Raw genomic sequence first — 17,799 nt, forward strand, 5'->3', positions numbered from 1 at the left:
TTCAAACAGGATAGGGGATGTAAAGGAAATGTCAAATAATACCTAATGGGTAGAGCTTAAAATGAAAAAGGCATTGGGAATGTGCTTTAGGCATCTTAATATTCAGTGGCAGATAAAGCAGAAATGCAGGAACATCACAGAGAAGTGTAAGAATAATAGTGTTTTATCGTCGGGAATTTCAGCTCCCGCCCCCCCCCCCCCCCCCCCCCCCCTGACTGGGAACACTTCTGAGGCAAGTTGGAGAACTGAAGATTGGGGAAACTGAAAACAAGTACAGAAATTGTAAGGAAGGGTATTGGAAAAATAAATTAGGAGAACAAAAAGGCAAACATGTAATATCCCTGGATGACTAGGTTAAGGAAAATCACAAAGCATTTTCTAAATATATTAAAAGCAAAAGGATCCCATGAGAGACCAAAGAGGCAATTGATATAATAAGACCTAAAGAACTGCAGATGTTAGGTTACAAACAATGGATAATTCTGAGAGTGAAACCCTAGACCAAATTACCATTAAAAAGAAGGAGACATTGGATCTTTTAGCAGACTTGAAGATGGATAAATCCCAATGGTCCAATAAGCCAAACTGGGAGATAAAGGTAGCAGGTTGCCAGGAGTCTGATGAAAACTTACATCTTCACTGGTCACAGGCAAGGAGCAAGATGACCACAGCGCAGCATGTATTTTTATTCAAGAAGGGCAGCAGGGACAAGCCCGTTAATCACAAGCCAGTGAGTGAACATTAAATATAGTAAAGTTGGTGGGTGGTGGAGAAATCTAATGAATATGATTAATCAGCACTTGAGACAACACAAGGACTCAGCAAAAGACCTGAACAAATACGCCACAGTTGCCACAACTGCAACATAACATCCCAACGTCTATACTCAATATCCTGCTGATGAAGGCCAAGATACCAAGAAACTTTCCCCCATAATCGTAAGAGAGGGAAAATACTGTTTGTGTGCCCTATCTATGCCTCTCATAATTTAAAAAACTTCTATCAGGTCTCCCCTCAGCCTCAGATGCTCCAGAGAAAACAATGCAAGTTTGTATCATTTTTCCCTGTAGTTAATACCATGCATTCTTATAAACCTCCTCTGCATCCGCTCCAAAGCCTACACATCTTTCCTGTAATGGGCTTCCAGAACTGTACACAGTACTTCAAATGCGGCCTAACCAAAACCATAACTTATTCAATGCCCTGATAACTCTGGTATTCAATGCCCTGACCGATGAAAACAATCATACCATATGACTTTTATCTACTGTATTGCAGCCTGAAGGGAGCTATGACTTTGCATCCCAAGATCCCTCTGTATATTACTGCGGTTGAGGGTCCTACCACTCTGCAGACCTAACTGCATACTTTCTCCTTACATTTGGCATCCCCAAATGCAACACCTCCTACTTGCCCAGATTAATTGCTGTCTGCCATTTCTCAGTTCATGTCCATAACTGATCCATATCCAACTGTATCCTTTGATAATAATGAGGAAGCATATTTATTTTTCAATTTGCAGAGACTGGGGATTGGTGATGGTGTTAGGAGGTTGGGGACAGTTAGAAAGAGTAGAAGGGATATATTTAGTTGAGTGCTGAGATCAAAGTTGTAAAAGTAACAATTACTTTGGTGCCAGTTTTTCAAGGGGAAAAGATATCATCATCATATCATATATATACAGCCGGAAACAGGCCTTTTCGGCCCACCAAGTCCGTGCCGCCCAATGATCCCCGCACACTAACATTATCCCACACCCACTAGGGACAATTTTTTTTTTTACATTTACCCAGCCAATTAACCTACATACCTGTACGTCTTTGGAGTGTGGGAGGAAACCGAAAATCTCGGAGAAAACCCACGCAGGTCACGGGGAGAACGTACAAACTCCTTACAGTGCAGCACCCGTAGTCAGGATCGAACCTGAGTCTCCGGCGCTGCATTCGCTGTAAAGCAGCAACTCTACCGCTGCGCTACCTTGAAACAAGTACAGCCATATTTATAGAGAGGAACAAAAGAAAAGTGAATACCCAAAATTGTTAAAATCGTTCCCTGAGCTTACATTGGGCATAGCCAGAGCTAGGAGGGAGGTCAAAAACAAAGATTGGATTTAGAGTGTACAGAGAATCAAAGAGGCAAATGAAGCTCAGATTCATCTTTGGTCACTGGTAGGAGGTCATGATAATACAGATTTATCATACTGCAGATTTAAGGGAGATACCGAGCTACAGTGAATAGCTTTCTTTTGCAGGCTGTCTAATAAGATCAGATAATACTATACATGAATACAATCAAGTCAAACTCAAGTACAATAGTAACTCAAGTACAATAGGTAATGCAAATGGGCAGATACAGAGTGCAGAATGTAGTTGTCAGCATTGGGGCGCACCAGTTCCACGAACAAAGTCCAACGTCTGCAATGGAGTAGAGGTAAATTGAACAGTTCTCTAGTTTATGGAAGGACCATTGAGAAGCCTGATAACAGGAGAAGATGCTGTTCCTGAGTCTGGTGGTCCACGCATTCAAGCTTTTGGATCTTCTGTCACCGGGAGTGGGGAGAAGGAATGACATGGTGGAACAAATCTTTGATTATGTTGGCTGTTTTCACCGGGGCTACATTGAGTGTAGATGGAGATGGTGTAGGTTGGGAGTCCGGTCTATGTGATGGACTGGGCTACATCCACAGTGCTCTGCAACTTCTCGCAGTCTTGGGCAGAGCTGTCCCCAAATCAAGCTGTGATGCAACCCGACAGCATGCTTTTTATGATGCATCCATAGAAGTTGTAAGAGTCAATGAGGACTTGCCGAATGTCCCCAGTCTCCTAAGGAAGTAGAGGTGTTGGAGTGCTTTCTTGGCTGATGCTTCAGTGTGGTGGTCCATGACAGATCATGGTAATATTAACACCAAGGAACCATTTCCACTTTGCCGCCATTGATGCTGATTGGGGTATATGTTCCACTACGCTTCCAGAACTTGATAACTAATTTTCTTTATCTTAATGAAAGAGGTTTAAACAATCTCTCCCAGCATCTCCAGTGCGACTTTAAATTGGCTTTCATGTTATTTTAAGGATTGGTGTCTTTTAATTATTTCTTCTGTTGCCCCAATCTCTTGTATAAAATCCCCTAAAATGTTCTTTACCCTTTTCTGTGATGTTGAGAGAGTGATTGGGGTCTGAGGCTGGGGAAGAGAGTTTGGCTTTGATTTGTGATGCTAATGGAAAATACCTAATTTCAGCATTGTTAATGCCATCTTATTCCTCCCTTAGATTTTGAATAATGCGGTGTATACATTTGAGCAACTTTTACACCAAAGTCTTGGTAACTCCTCTGAGAAGGGTCAAATATGCCAGACAATCCAACGCATTCAAGAGAGAGTGTTGAAGGTGAGAATATGTATCCGAGGAGAACGTGAGCATGAGTTCTATCATGCTATTGATGACTCTTCACAGGAAGAATCTTTATTACAAATAAATGCTGGTATTAGGAGAAATATTCATAGAAATTAAAAATAATAGGGTTACCAAGGAGAAGGCAGGGCTGCTCAAGGATAAAGTAGGGAATTTAGTCAGAGGATGTAGCTGATGCACTAAACGAGTACTTTGCATCTATATTCGGCATGGTGAAGGATATAGAGGGCAGTGAGGTTAGTGTGGAAAAGACAATTATGCTATTGGCAGTTTGCGATAACGAAGGAGGTGATTTTGCTGTCTTGTAGAGCATTAAGATGGATAAATTCCCCAAGACATTATGGAATCTATCCCAGGTAATTAAGAGAAGCAACAGAGGAGATTGCAGGAGCCATGATGATCTTTGTACCCTCACTTGCCGGAGCACTGGAGAGTAGCCAACGTTGCTCCTGTGCTTAAGATGTGAAGTCGAGATAATTCAGGAAATTATAGGCTGGTGAGCCTCATGTCAGTGACAGGGAAGCTATTGGAGAAGATTCCTCGGAGTAGGATTTATTTGTATCTGGAACAGACTAATTAGGCACAGTCAGCATGGCTTTGTCCATGGAGGGTCATGTGTTGCTTGACTGAATTTTTTGAGGAGGTGACAAAGTTAATCAACGAGGGTAGGGCAGTGGAAGTTGTGTACTTTGATTTTAGTAAGACATTTGATATAGTAGGCTGACCCAGAAGATTAAGACCCAGGGGATCCATGGTTTCTAATGTCGATAGAGAGTAGATAGAGTAGTAAAGAAGACATTGGTGGTGCTTGCCTTCATCGGTTGGGGCATTGACATCAAGAGTCAGGAAATCATGTTGCAGCTTTATTGAACTTTGCTTGGACTACATTTGGAGTATTACGAATGTGCAGTTCTGGTCATCCTATTACAGTAAGAATGTAGAGGCTTTGGAGAGACTGCAGAAGTTTAACAGAATGCTGCCTGGACTAGAGGGCATTACCTACAAACACCTAACACGTATCCGAATTAAAGTTAAAATTAAAGCTTGATCAGCCGGTTACAGTGCTGATCCAGATCATGCTGTAATTCTTGATAACCTCCTCTGTCCACGATGCCACCTATTTGAGTGTCATCTGCAAACCTGAAAGGCAAAGGCAATGGAGGAGGTCCAGGACAGAAAAGTCAGTGTGGAAATGGGAAGGTGAGTTGAAATGGTGTAGATCAACCATATTTATCTCTGTCAATATGACCTTCACCACATATCTTATGCATGATACACATTCCACCGTGTAATCCAGTCCGGGATTTGAGTAGGACTGCAGCCACTGATAACAGCCTGCTCGTCCCTTAGTTTAGTAGTCTGTAAGTTGATACGAGGGTGCAACATTATGTATTGTTCACTCTGCATGGGTTTTAATAAATGCTTTAATAAGTGCAAGTGTCCAACAAAGTGGTCACTAAGCCTACGTTTGGTCTTGCCGATGGTACAGGAGGCCACATTGAGAGCACTGGATGCAGTAGATGAGGTTAGAGGAGTCACCAGGAAGGACTACTGGGGTTTCCTTGAATTCTCCAATATTAGGTGACCTCATAACCCCCCCACTCCTATTCCCCCTCCCCCCTTTCCTCCCCTGAGCAACACCTAGACTCCCACCTATTTCTCCCCTCCAAACCCCATCCCTCCACCCTTCTAATTTTCAGGCTTTACAAACCTCAACTCTTCAAACCTGTCTCACACATTTCTTCCTTTCTTGTCTTCGGCCTTTGTTCCAACAAGCTGCTCCCACCTCCTCCCTAGCACCCTGTCGATCTATTACCTGCCATACAGTTTCTCCCTCCACCCTTTTCCAGCTTTCTTCTCCCCCTGCAATCAGTCTGGAGAAGGCCCCCTACCCGAAACATCATCTATCCATGTTCTTCAGGGATGCTGCCTGATCAGCTGTGTTACTCTAGCACTTTGTGGCCTTTTGTGAATTAACCAGCATCTGTAATTCTTTGTTTCAACCTGTACAAAAATCTATTAAATGCACTCATGCATCTACTTCAACCACCAGCCCGGGCAGCAGGTTCCAGGAACTTATCATCCTCTGCCTTTTAAAATATCGCCACGCACATCTCTTTAAATTTTGCCCCCCTCACTTTAAAGCTGGTATTTGATTTTTCATCCTGAGAAAATATTCTGACTGTCTACCCTGTCATTGTCTCTCATAATATTATATGTTTTGTTGTTCGTCCTTCGGGTTCGAAGATGACCATGACTTCACTTTTAGTTGGAGGATTGGTGACTGTGGGTCCGGAAGTGACTGGTGAGGCCAATCCGGGCCCGGAAGGCACGCCCACACGTAGGACACAAGTGGATGGCTGCTGCAGTGGAAGTGGAGGTAGCCCGGGCCTTGCGCGCGGTGCGTTTCCTCTGGGCCTCTGCAGTGCGTCTGTTCTCTGCTGCACGGGCTCCTGTGGTGAGCTTGCTACGCCAGCTTGGACGGTCCAGAGCAAGAGACTCCCAAGTGCTGAGGTTGATGTCCAAGTCTTTGAGGGACACTTTGAGGCAGTCCTTAAACCATTTCTTCTGTCCATACAGAAGCTGTTTTGGCAGTCGACTCTCGGGCATTCTGACGACATGGCCTGCCCATCTGGCTTGGGCTTTCCGTAGGAGGGTGTGGACGCTGGGGATTCCGGCCTGTTCCAAGACCTCTGTGTCGGGAATTTTGTCCTGCCACCTGATGTGAAGGAGTCTGCGTAGGCAGCTCAAGTGAAAGTGGTTGAGCTGTTTGGCATGTCTACTGTAGACAGTCCAGGTCTCACTGGCATAGAGAAGAGTGGTGAGTACCACTGCACGCTAGACCTTCAGCTTGGTGGTAAGGCTGAGTCCTCTCCGCTCCCAAACATTCTCACGAAGTCGCCCAAAGGCAGCGCTGGCATTGGCAATCCTGTTATTGACCTCAGCGTCAATGTTCACCACTCACGAGAGTGTACTACCCAGATAGGTAAAGCTGTCGACTACCTGTAGATTCTGCCCCTTCACCGTGATGTGTGGTTCCTGATAGGGCTTTCCAGGCGCTGGCTGGTACATAACTTCAGACCTTTTTGGTGCTAATGGAGAGACCAAAGTTGTCACAGGCTTGTGAGAAGCAGTCCATTTCATGCTGCATCTTCTGCTCTGTGCTGGCGTTGAGGGCGCAGTCATCAGCAAATAAGAAATCTCTGATGATGGTCTCCTTCACCTTTGTAACAGGTTGCAGGTTCCTGAGGTTGAACAGCCTGCTGTCAGTCCTGTACCTGATGTGTATTCCATCCTGACAGTCACAGAATGCATCAGTCAGCATGGCAGAGAAGACCATGCTGAAGAGTGTAGGGGCAAGAACACAACCTTGCTTCACGCCGTTTGTCACTGGAAAGGCTTCCGACTCGTCTCCATCATCTAGCACTTTTACCATCATGCCGTCATGGAACTGCCGGACAATCGTGATGAACTTGCTGAGACAGCCAAACTTCTGCATTATCTTCCACAAACCATCTCTGCTGACAGTGTCGAAGGCCTTTGTCAGATCGATGAAGGTCAGGAACAGGTCGCTGTGCTGCTCTTGGCATTTTTCCTGGAGTTGGCGTGCAGCAAATATCATGTCGACAGTTCCACGTCCAGCATGGAAACTGCACTGGCTTTCTGGAAGGAGACCCTGCTCAAGGTGTTGAATGAGACGGTTGAGCAGGATTCGAGCCAAGATCTTCCCAGCTATGGACAGGAGGGAGATGCCTCGATGATTGTCGCAAGACTGGCGGTTGCCTTTCCTCTTGTAGATGTGGACTATGCTGGCATCTTTCAGCTGTTGTGGGACCTTCCCTTCATTCCACATGGACTGGAAGAGTTCACTCAGCTTCTGCATCATGACAGGGCCTCCTGTTTTGTACACTTCAGCAGGAATTGCATCTGATCCTGGTGCTTTACACAGGAAAGTTGCTTGATGGCCTTTGTGACTTCTTCTGTCGGGAGGTTGTCAAGGTCCTGATTGATCTCCATCTGAGGTAGGCGAGTGATGGCCTCGTCGTTGATATTAGCAGGGCGATTGAGGACCTGGTTGAAATGTTCAGCCCATCTCTCCAGAATCTGCTTCTTCTCTGTCAGCAACTGGGTCCCGTCTGCACTGAGGAGGGGAGAGGAGCCAGAGGACTGGGGTCCATACACAGCCTTCAATGTGTCGTAGAAACGCTTGGTGTCGTGACTGTCTGTGTAGCCCTGGATTTCATCGGCCTTCTTGCTATACCATGTGTCCTGCATCTCACGGAGTTTCTTCTGTACTTTTTGTCTTGCACTGGCAAAGGCATCTTTCTTTGCTTGTGACGTGAGGTCGTTCTGGTGTGCTCTGAACAGTTGGTGTTTCTCTGATAGCAGTGCCTGTATCTCTTCATCGTTCTCGTCGAACCAGTCCTGGTTTCTGCGGGATGCTGGCCCGAGGTGTTCGAGGGCGATGGAGTAGACTGCATCTCTGAAGGCCACCCACTGTTCGTCAGAGCTGTCCTGGTCATCATGGGGTGTGTCCACCAGCTTGCCACCAAGGTCTCTGGAGATTTCTTCTGCAATTTTGCTGCTCTTCAGCTTGGAGACGTTGAGCCTCTTTGCAGTCTTCTGACCTTGGGGTCTTCTCATGGGCACGATGCGAAGCTTGAGTTTGGACACGATGAGGCGATGATCAGTCCAGCAGTCGGCACCACACATGGCCTTTGTCACTCTCACGTCCTGCCTGTCCCTCTTCCTGGTGATGACATAATCAATCAGATGCCATTGCCTGGAGCGTGGGTGCATCCAAGATGTCTTTTTACGGGTGGGGAGACGGAAGAGTGTGTTGGTGATGACTAGGTCATGTGAGGCACACATCTTCAGGAGTAGAACGCCGTTGCTGTTGCACTTGCCGGTGCCGTGTCGTCCAATGATCTCTTCCCAAGTCTAGTGATCTGCCCCCACTCTGGCGTTGAAGTCCCCGAGGACAATAAGCTTCGCTGACTGTGGGACTGCTGCAATGAGGGCGTCAAGTTCTTCATAGAACTTATCTTTGATATCATCCGGGTTGGTCATTGTTGGGGCATATGCGCTGATCAACGTTGCACTCTTCTTGTTTCCAAGTGGGAGTTGAAGTGTCATCAGGCGATCATTGATGCCCTCTGGAAGCTTGGCAAGTTTTCGGGCGAGGTGGGATCTGATGGCAAATCCAACGCCTGCCTCTCGCCGTTCAGCGCCGCTGCGACCACTCCACAAGAAGGTGTACCCACCACCAAGTTCTGAGAGCTGACCCTTGTCTGCAAGGCGAGTTTCACTGAGTGCTGCTATGTCCACGTTGTAGCGAGCTAGTTCTTTGGCGACCAGTGCAGTTCTTCTTTCTGGTCTATCTGCCTTGATGTTATCCAGCAGGGTTCGCACGTTCCACGTGCCCAGGTTCAGCACCTTCAACTTGTTTTTCTTATTCTTCTTATTCTTATTATTTCGACCGCTGATTGAGATCCCCGCCAGCCGCGGTATGCTGGCCAAGGTGAAGTGAAGCAGGCTATGATTGAGGCACCTTTTCTAGCCCCTTCCTCCTTGGAGGTGAGCAGAGTGAATCCTAAAGAGGGCTGCTCAGACACCCGGGGGGCTGCCGAACTCCACTGCTGCTTCGGTCCAGTAGAGAGCGACCATATGCCCTGGGCCGCCTGTGTGCAGGTTTTTGACTACAGCTTCCAGTGTATCCACACCTGCTGCTTCGCCACTCTCCCATCGCCACAGGACTTGAGGTTGCACGGTATGGGGTTGAAGTCATGACTTGCGCTTGACTTGGATTTAAGTGAGGGGGAGTTGCACAGATCGTCGGCCTCACTCTCTCGTCCCGGCCTATCGGGTTCCAGCAGCAAGACATAGTCGAGACGGCTGGGGACGGCTAATTTTATCAGGTCACCTTGCAATCTCTGGCATTCCAGAAAAAAACAATCCAGGTCTGTTCAATCTTCACCTGTAGCTAATAATCCCAAATCCAGGCATCATTCTGGTAGACCTCCACTAAATACTTTCCAAAGCCTCCCATCCTTCCTGTAATGGGATGGCCAGAAATGCACACAATTCTCCAAATGCACCTAACCAGATCCCTATAAAGTTGCATCATGTTTTCCTGACCCTTATATTCAATGCCCCAACCTGTGAAAGTAAGCATACCATATATCTAATTGTCTAATCTATCTAATTGTGTTGCCATTTAATTTTCTGAAAATTGCCGTTGTAATTTTTGAAAATTAACTTGTTTTCTCTTTCCTCATTCTAATGAAGAGTCCTGGACCTGAAACATTAACTGTTTTTCTCTCCCTACAGATACTGACTGATCTTTGCGATTACAGTATTTTCTCATTAACACTATCCATTATTGACTTTCTTTTGTTCATCTCACTTTCATTTCTTTTTGTTACATTTTTGATGGCTACAGTAAATTTATAACTTGATTAAAAAAAACGTACTGTATTCAAGATGTCAACTGAAGTTCTGTAATTTTATATTACATATTTGCAATCTTAGACGTCTTGATAAAATCTTCACTCTGACTTGAAATGCATGTTTTTCCTAGAAATATGACTACGACAGCAGTTCCGTCAGAAAAAAGTTTTTCCGAGAAGCACTGCTCCAGATCACAATTCCATACCTGCTGAAGAACCTCTCTGCATCCGTTAACACGGTGAGGTCCTTAACTGCACTAAAGTGGTGTACGATGTCTCGCTCACAGTGAAGTGTATATTTGGAACAGAGGAGCCCGAGGGTGATTTTTACCTCGAAAGGCATTATTTTTCATTAATTATGCTTATTTGTCATAATTATTTGTCTTATATTAATTATGCTTATTTGTCATTTGATATGAATCGGAATAATGAAATTCTTTCTCAAAGTCATACAACATGGAACATGGAAATGGGCTCTTTTGTCCAACTCAAACAACCAAGATGCACATCTAAGCTGGTCATTTTGCTAGCTTGCATTTGATTCATAGATCCCTCTAAATCTCTCTCTCCATGTACCTGTCCAAATAACTTTAAATGTTGTGATTGTGCCTGTGGCAATCATTTCTGGCAGCACATTCCATGAATATACCACTCTGTGTGGAAAAAGTTGCCCTTCGTGTTCCCACTAATTTTTTTTCCATTCACCTTAAACCTATGTCTTCTAATTCTTAATTCCCCAACTCGGGGCAATGGATGAGTGTGCTCACTTTATCTATCCCTGCAATTATCTGTCCGAGCAGCAAGGTGTCGCAGCGGTAGAGTTGCTGCCTTACAGCCCGAGACATGGGTGTTGTCTGTATGGAGTTTGTACGTGTTCCCCGTGACCTGCATGGGTTTTCTCCCACACTCCAAAGACATACAGGTTTATAGGCTAATTTGACCACCCAAAGTGCAACACCTCACACTTATCTGACTTAAACTTCATTTGGCATTCCTCAGCCCACTTACCCAGCTGATCCAGTTCTGCTGGAATGGTTGATATCCTTCTTCAAATGTCACCTATTTGCTGTATCGCCTGCTCAACCTCTCACTATAGCTCAGGCCCATGTGTCTTGGCAACATCCTCGTAAATCTTCTCTGTACCCTTTCCAGCTTGACAATATCTTTCCTATATCATGGTGCCCAAAGCTGAACCCAATATTCCAATTGTGGCCTCACCATCGTCTTATACAACTGCAACATGACCTTCCAACTTTTATACTCAATGCGCTGACTGATGAAGGCCAATGTGTCAAAAACCTTTTTGACCACACTATCTACCTGTAATGCCACTTTGAATGAACTATGTACCTGTACTCCTAGATCCCTTTGCTCTACAGCATTCCCCAGGGTCCTGCCGTTCACTGTGCAGGTTCTGCCCATGTTGGTGTTCCCAAAATGCAACACCTCACATTTCGCTGTATTAAATTCCATCAACCATTCCTCAGCCCACCTGCCCAATCAAGATCCTGCTCCAATTTCTGACAACCAGAATATGCACAATACCACCCATTTTTGTGTCATCTGCAAACTTGCTAACCATTCCATGTACGTTTTCAACCAATGCATTGATATAGATGAGAAACGGTAACGGGCCCTGCACCGAACCCTGAGGCACACCACTTGTCACAGGCCACCATGCCGAAAAGCAGCCTTCCACCATCACCCTCGACTTCCTTCCATGAAGCCAATTTTCTATCCATTCAGCTATCTCTCCTTGAATCCCATGGGATCTAACCTTCCGGAGCAGCCTACCATGTGGAACCTTGCCAAATACCTTACTGAAAGCATGTACACAATGTCTACAGCTTTGTCTTCATCGATATTTTTGGTCACATCCTCAAAAATACAATCAGATACGTGAGACACAACCTCCCACATACAAAATCACGTTAACTATCCCTAATCAGCTCTTGTCCATCTAAGTGCATTATATCCTATCCCTCAGAATACTCTCTGGTAACTTTGCCGTCTTTCCCTGCAACCCTTCTTGAAGAGAGGCACAACATTTGCCTCCCTCCAATCTTCTGGCACCTCGCCAGTATTAAATGACGACTCATAAATCTCAGCGAGGGTTCCTACAATTTCTTCTTTAGCTTACCACAGTGTCCTCGGATATATGTGGATATATCCTTGGATAAGTTCATATATCACAGTCAACAGACTTCTCAGCACTGATCTCTGCAGAACACCACTAGCCATAATCTTCCACCAGAGAAACACTCCTCCACACTTGCCCTCTGTCTTCTGTGGCCAAGCCAGTTTTTGCATCTAATCTACCAAATCACCATGGACTCATGTGCCTTCATTTATGATCCTTCCTAAAATGGCAGACATAATTAAGTTCAAACCAAGAACTCCATATTTTCCGTGTAAAATTAATGTTTCTTTCATTCCCACAGGCTCTACCTAAATTTCAAGAATTCATCTTTGAGGATTTTTCCAAATTTATTCTTGTTGATAATATTTTTGAAGAGGTGGTGCTCCAATCTGTCTCCAAAGACATAATGATGGGTAAGATTCATCTTAAGGAAAAGTATAATTTGTTATTTTGACGAGCTTTAAGTATGAGCAGAGCATTGATGTTCTAAAGTCCTCTACCACCCCTCTAACTTTACTGGATGTTTGTTTTGCAACATAATCACCATCTATTGGTACTTTCATCAGTGCCCCTCACAGTTCATTTATCTTTAAAATTATATTTCAGCACAGACCTCATAAGGTAGAGATTCAGTTACACTGCTGACACATTTTACACAGCAAACTTAGCAAAGAATGGAAGCAACAATAAACTTTAAATTATTAGTAATGTAATACCAAGCTGCCAACCTCAATGTGTTTGGAAAATCTCCTGCTCAAGAGAGCTTTGGTGTGTTTAGCAAATTTTAAAACGTTGCCGAAATATTTGTAATTCCTTCCAAGATTTTTTAAATCAAAAGGATTTGAGAGACGGCACTGTGGCACAGCAGTAGAGCTGCTGCCCTCCAGTGCCAGAGAACCGGGTTCGATCCTAACTACGGGCGCTGTCTGTAAGAAGTTTGTACATTCTCCCGTGATCGCGTGGGTTTTCTCTGGGTACTCCGGTTTCCTCCCACACTCCAAGAACATAGGTTAATTGGCTTCTGTAAATTGTCCCTAGTGTGTAGGATAGTGCTAGTGTATGGGGTGATCGCTGGTTGACATGGACTCGGTGGGTTGAAGGGCCTGGTTAGTGTAGGATAGTGCTAGTGTATGGGGTGATCGCTGGTTGACGTGGACTCGGTGGGTTGAAGGGCCTGGTTAGTGTAGGATCGTGCTAGTGTATGGGGTGATCGCTGGTTGACGTGGATTCGGTGGGTTGAAGAGCCTGGTTCCGTGCTGTACCTCTAAAGACTGAAGTCTGAAGGAAATTGAAATTACTAATTGCATTTCAAAACCAGTAATTAACTTCCATTTCTAATGGAAGTTTTTCATAATCCCATTTTTCATAATCCCAATTATTTTTTTACAATCAAAAATGAGCATTGAGTGTTTGGCAGAAGGGGCAGTACCTTATTGAGTGTAGGCATGAAGTGATTGGTAAGCATCTGAAATCACTGAAGTAGATGACAAGATGCAGCCCTTTATTTTAAAGAAAAGGATTGTTCATTAGAAAATAGTAGTTATTTAGTCACAAACATGTAGCTATGACTGTGAAACGAGAGTTCCAAAAAAAAGGAAATTTTATTCAGGTAACAAATTTAAAAGCATTTATAGAAGGGGAAGTGAGAAGCAATCCAAGGTTTCTTGTATTGTGGGTGGCCTGCAAGGAACTGGGGGAAGACATAGTCACTGCAGAATTTCCTAGATTGTTCATTCCAGGAGGTGTCCAGTCAGAGAGTGCTCAGGATACACTAAATAGCAGGCACCTTAGAAATGTTGAAGAATGATATCTGGATTAGAGGGTTTCAGCTACAGGGAGAAGTTGAATTGATTTTGTTTTCTCTGAAACAATGGAGGTTGAGGAAAGACGATGGAAGTACATACAATTATAAGATGGGGTTGACGGGGGTGGGGGTGCGACCGTGGAGATGTTTACCAAATTATGAATAGCATAGATAGAGTCACTACTATCCAAGAGCAGGGGAGTCGAAACCTAGAGGACATAGGTTTAAGGTGAGTGGACACAGTTAAAGGAGATCTGAAGAGCAGGTTTTATACACCAAGGGTGTATGGAACAAGCTGCCAGAGGAGGTGCTAGGGCAGGTGCAATCGCTGCATTTAAAAAGGATTTTGGACAGGTGCATGAAGAAGATAGGGAAAGAGGGATATGTAGACAAATGTAGGAAAATAGGATTAGCATAGATAGGTACTTGGTCAGCATGGATGCGTCGGGTGGAAAGGCCTGCTTCTGTGCTGTATATCTATCTCCTGTCCATATACTTGTTCACATTTATTTTAAATGTTCTTATTGGACCTACCTCAACTATCTCCTCTGGTAGCTCAGTCCATATACCCACCACCCTCTGTGTGGGAAAAATTGCCCCCAAGGTTCCTTTCCCCTCTCACCTTAAACTGATGCCTTCTAGTTCTTAATTCCCTCACCCTGGGGATAAAACTATGCATTCACCTAATCTATTCTCCAAGTAAGCCAGTTCTGAATCCAAATGACCAGGTCACATTGGATTACATGCATCTTAATCATCTGGATCAACCTTCCAGCCGTATCAAAATCCTTACTTAAATCCATGTAGACAATATCCACAGCCCTACCCTCAACGATTACCTTTTCACCTCCACCAAAAAAATGCAATCACATTCATAAGATATGACCTGTTGTGGACAAAGTCTTGCTGACCAACCCTAATTAGCCCGTTCTCTTCCAAATGGAAGTATAGGACCAGCACACATTTGTAGTTTGGCATGTTTGTGGTTTGTATCCAATGCTGTCTACAGCATTCTGAACATTTTTTCAGTAGACTGAATAATTGATCTGAACATCCTTTCAGTCTCAGTTCAGTTTAGTTTATTGTCAGGTGTAGTGAAAAGCTCTTGTTGTGTGCGAACCAGTCAGCAGAAAGATTATAATCGAACCAATTACAGTGTATAGAAACATGATAAGGGAATAAAGTTTAGTGCAGGGTAAAGCCAGCAAAGACCGATCAAAGATAGTCAGAGGGTCGTTGCTTCAATATGGGTGGTCCAGGAAAAGTCGTTAGTGATATTTGCTCGTAGAAATTAGAATCCTTTTGTACACAAAGCATTATCCTGAGCTTTTGATTATAGTAATGATAATGTCATACTTTTTTTTATACACAATTCCTAGCTGTGAAGGAAGCAGCCGTGCAAAGAAAGCATAACCTCTTCAGAGACAGCATTGTCATGTCCGGCAGCGACCCCAACCTGCTCCTTCTCGGAGAAGCCCAAAATATCAACTGGAACAATGAGATGGACAATCAAGAAAGCAATGATTCAGCAAGTGCATCTGAGAAACGGAAAAGAACGAAGCAAGTCGTGTCCATGATCCAGGATGACGGCATTTTGCGTCCTTATGAAGTTGACATGGTCACTGATGCCAAACCAATAGCAGAGGTAGAGGAGGTTGGAAGCAGTGGCTCTTCAGAACTTTGCAGTCCACTCAAGTCACCCGATAGTGTGAAAGAGATTCTTGACCTGTTAACAATAGGTAAAATTGAAACAACTGTAGCAAATGCAGCAGAGGATAATTCCCTGACCAATGGAACGGTTTGCAAGGATGAAATAGTGCCCGAATCGAATCCTTCTGAAGAAACGAAGAATGAGCTGCCCCAGAATTGCCAAGAATCGGTGCAGTCCTCGCATGAGTGTGACCTCAGTCCTTCTGCTGCCAAGCACATAGAAAATAGAACCAGCTCATCAGTAATTGCTTTGAATGAAGTAAGTGATGAATCAAACCAAGAGAAAGCTAATGTCTACGAACAAGAGGATTCTAGTGACAAAGAAACAGGAGAGGAAGTTTCATCAAAACCTTAATTACTGAAAAATTGAAATTGGCTGCCGTTGGTACTGTAATGAATAATCAAACAATTCTGTGGCTTATTAGCCTAGAATGCATTTTTTTCCTGATACATCAGTTATATCAGAAAACTCAGTAGGAAAGTGATCATTCTTTGACTGTAAGTTCAGAAATCCGGGGATCATCTATTGTTTCTGTTTCTATGTATGTGAAATTTCCCCATAGGATTGACAATCTGTTTGAAAGTTCTGTAACACGTTTTATCTCTATGTCCTCCATATCTTCCTATTATTATGTTATTTTATCTTCTGGCACTTCAAATATTTACAAAAGATTTCGCTTTTGATTATTTTTAAATCTCAATTTTTTTACATTAGCAATTTTTTTATTTTCATAGTCAGCACCACTCTCAGACAATGAAAGTGCCTGCATAAGTGCTCAATCAACAATGTAAGATCACAATTCGCTTCACCCTGATATTCAAAGATGGATTCTCTTGACAGTTGTCTAAACTGAGAAAGATGCTTCATATTGAGGTCAAAATGTCTAATTGTCACTTAATGACAAGGTATTACACTTCTCTACAACAAATGAAACACATAAGAATAATTTTAAAGTGCTTTTGGTTGTCAACTTTATTGAGAATGCTACATTTTCTAAATTATGACACTAGTCAAAAACAGGAAACTTGACAAAAATATAATGACTGCTAGCTATTCCAAAGTACTTGAAACCGAAACACACATTTGAAACAACAATTAGTACTTATGTGCAATTAATTATGTTACACTGTCTGTTTCACAACATAAGATCCTTCAATAGTTGTTCAGCAATAACCAATACAGAAATATCATCAGATTTATCTTACAAGATTGACCAGCTGGTTTGGAAACCTTTTACTCTGATAATTAATTAAATAATGCAAGGCAAATAAACGTTTAAAGAAATTACAAATCATCATAGAAAACCACAGCAAACATTGCACAATCTCTGGTTACATCTTTCTGAAGTAATCCTGGAAGTTTATTATAAAAGTTTAGAAACACATTTAAATTGTGCTATCTACATGATTATCAATTTTTCATAATATATGACTAGGGTAGATGTTCGCTTTCACCTTTTGCTGCATAGCTGAATATAACCAATACAACATCTGCCCTTTCATGCTCAATCCAGTGAACTTAGTCAATTAGTTTATATGTTGACATTGAGCAGAGCTAAGAATTATTGCTGGATCGGGGCCTAAAGTATTGAACCGATTGCATTCTCCCAATTGTGTGCCTTGATTCTTAGGCCAAATGTTACATGACCTACATGCTGCCAGGCTTATTGGAAAATTACTTTTATTTAAGAGAATTTTATTTCATATTATTTAGCTTGAATGCTTATTTAACTATTAAATATTGGTGGCCTTTTGGATGAAATTAAGTGGGATCTCTATTATATCATATTTTATGTTCAACAGGTTTTGCTAACTGAATACGGAAAATGAATTGAAATAATGAAAATGCATGATCTGATGTTTAAACAATCCCACTTAGAGGCAGTTTCTTACTTAACACCTCGTTTAGTTCTTATTATTGAAGGGGTTTCAACTTGATGGGTTTAAAAACATTATTGATAATCATGATACCTGCTTACTCCTTCCCATGGATGCTCAGATTATTTTAAGTCGCTTTTAACAGTATACATTTAATAAAGTTTTCATTGGGACCAATCTGTTTCTGTGTGCATGTGATTAAATACAGTTTTGCCTGCCTGCAATGCTCAGACACAGAATGATATGGAAGACTTTGTAGGAAAATAACTGCATATGCTGGTACTAATCGAAGGTATCACAAAATGCTGGAGTAACTCAGCGGGTCAGCCTGACCCGCTGAGTTACTCCAGCATTTTGTGATACCTTGGAAGACTTTGTAAGTAATTTCGAGAGTGGGGCGGCACAGTG

General features: G+C 43.2%; 1 protein-coding gene across 1 annotated transcript in view; it reads left to right on the forward strand.

Moving 5' to 3' along the window:
* LOC144608395 (protein Niban 2-like) overlaps positions 1-17,558 on the forward strand; it is a 162,124-nt gene extending 144,566 nt beyond the window's left edge. Inside the window, exons 11-14 of the mRNA XM_078426111.1 lie at positions 3,270-3,386; positions 9,991-10,098; positions 12,301-12,412; positions 15,183-17,558. Of these exons, the coding sequence (XP_078282237.1) occupies positions 3,270-3,386; positions 9,991-10,098; positions 12,301-12,412; positions 15,183-15,868 (1,023 nt within the window). The 3' untranslated portion in view covers positions 15,869-17,558. The remainder of the gene's footprint in view (positions 1-3,269; positions 3,387-9,990; positions 10,099-12,300; positions 12,413-15,182) is intronic.
* Positions 17,559-17,799: the final 241 nt, after the last annotated feature.

This window comes from Rhinoraja longicauda, chromosome 31 (genome assembly GCF_053455715.1).
Source record: "Rhinoraja longicauda isolate Sanriku21f chromosome 31, sRhiLon1.1, whole genome shotgun sequence".
Taxonomy (NCBI): Eukaryota; Metazoa; Chordata; class Chondrichthyes; order Rajiformes; family Arhynchobatidae; genus Rhinoraja; species Rhinoraja longicauda.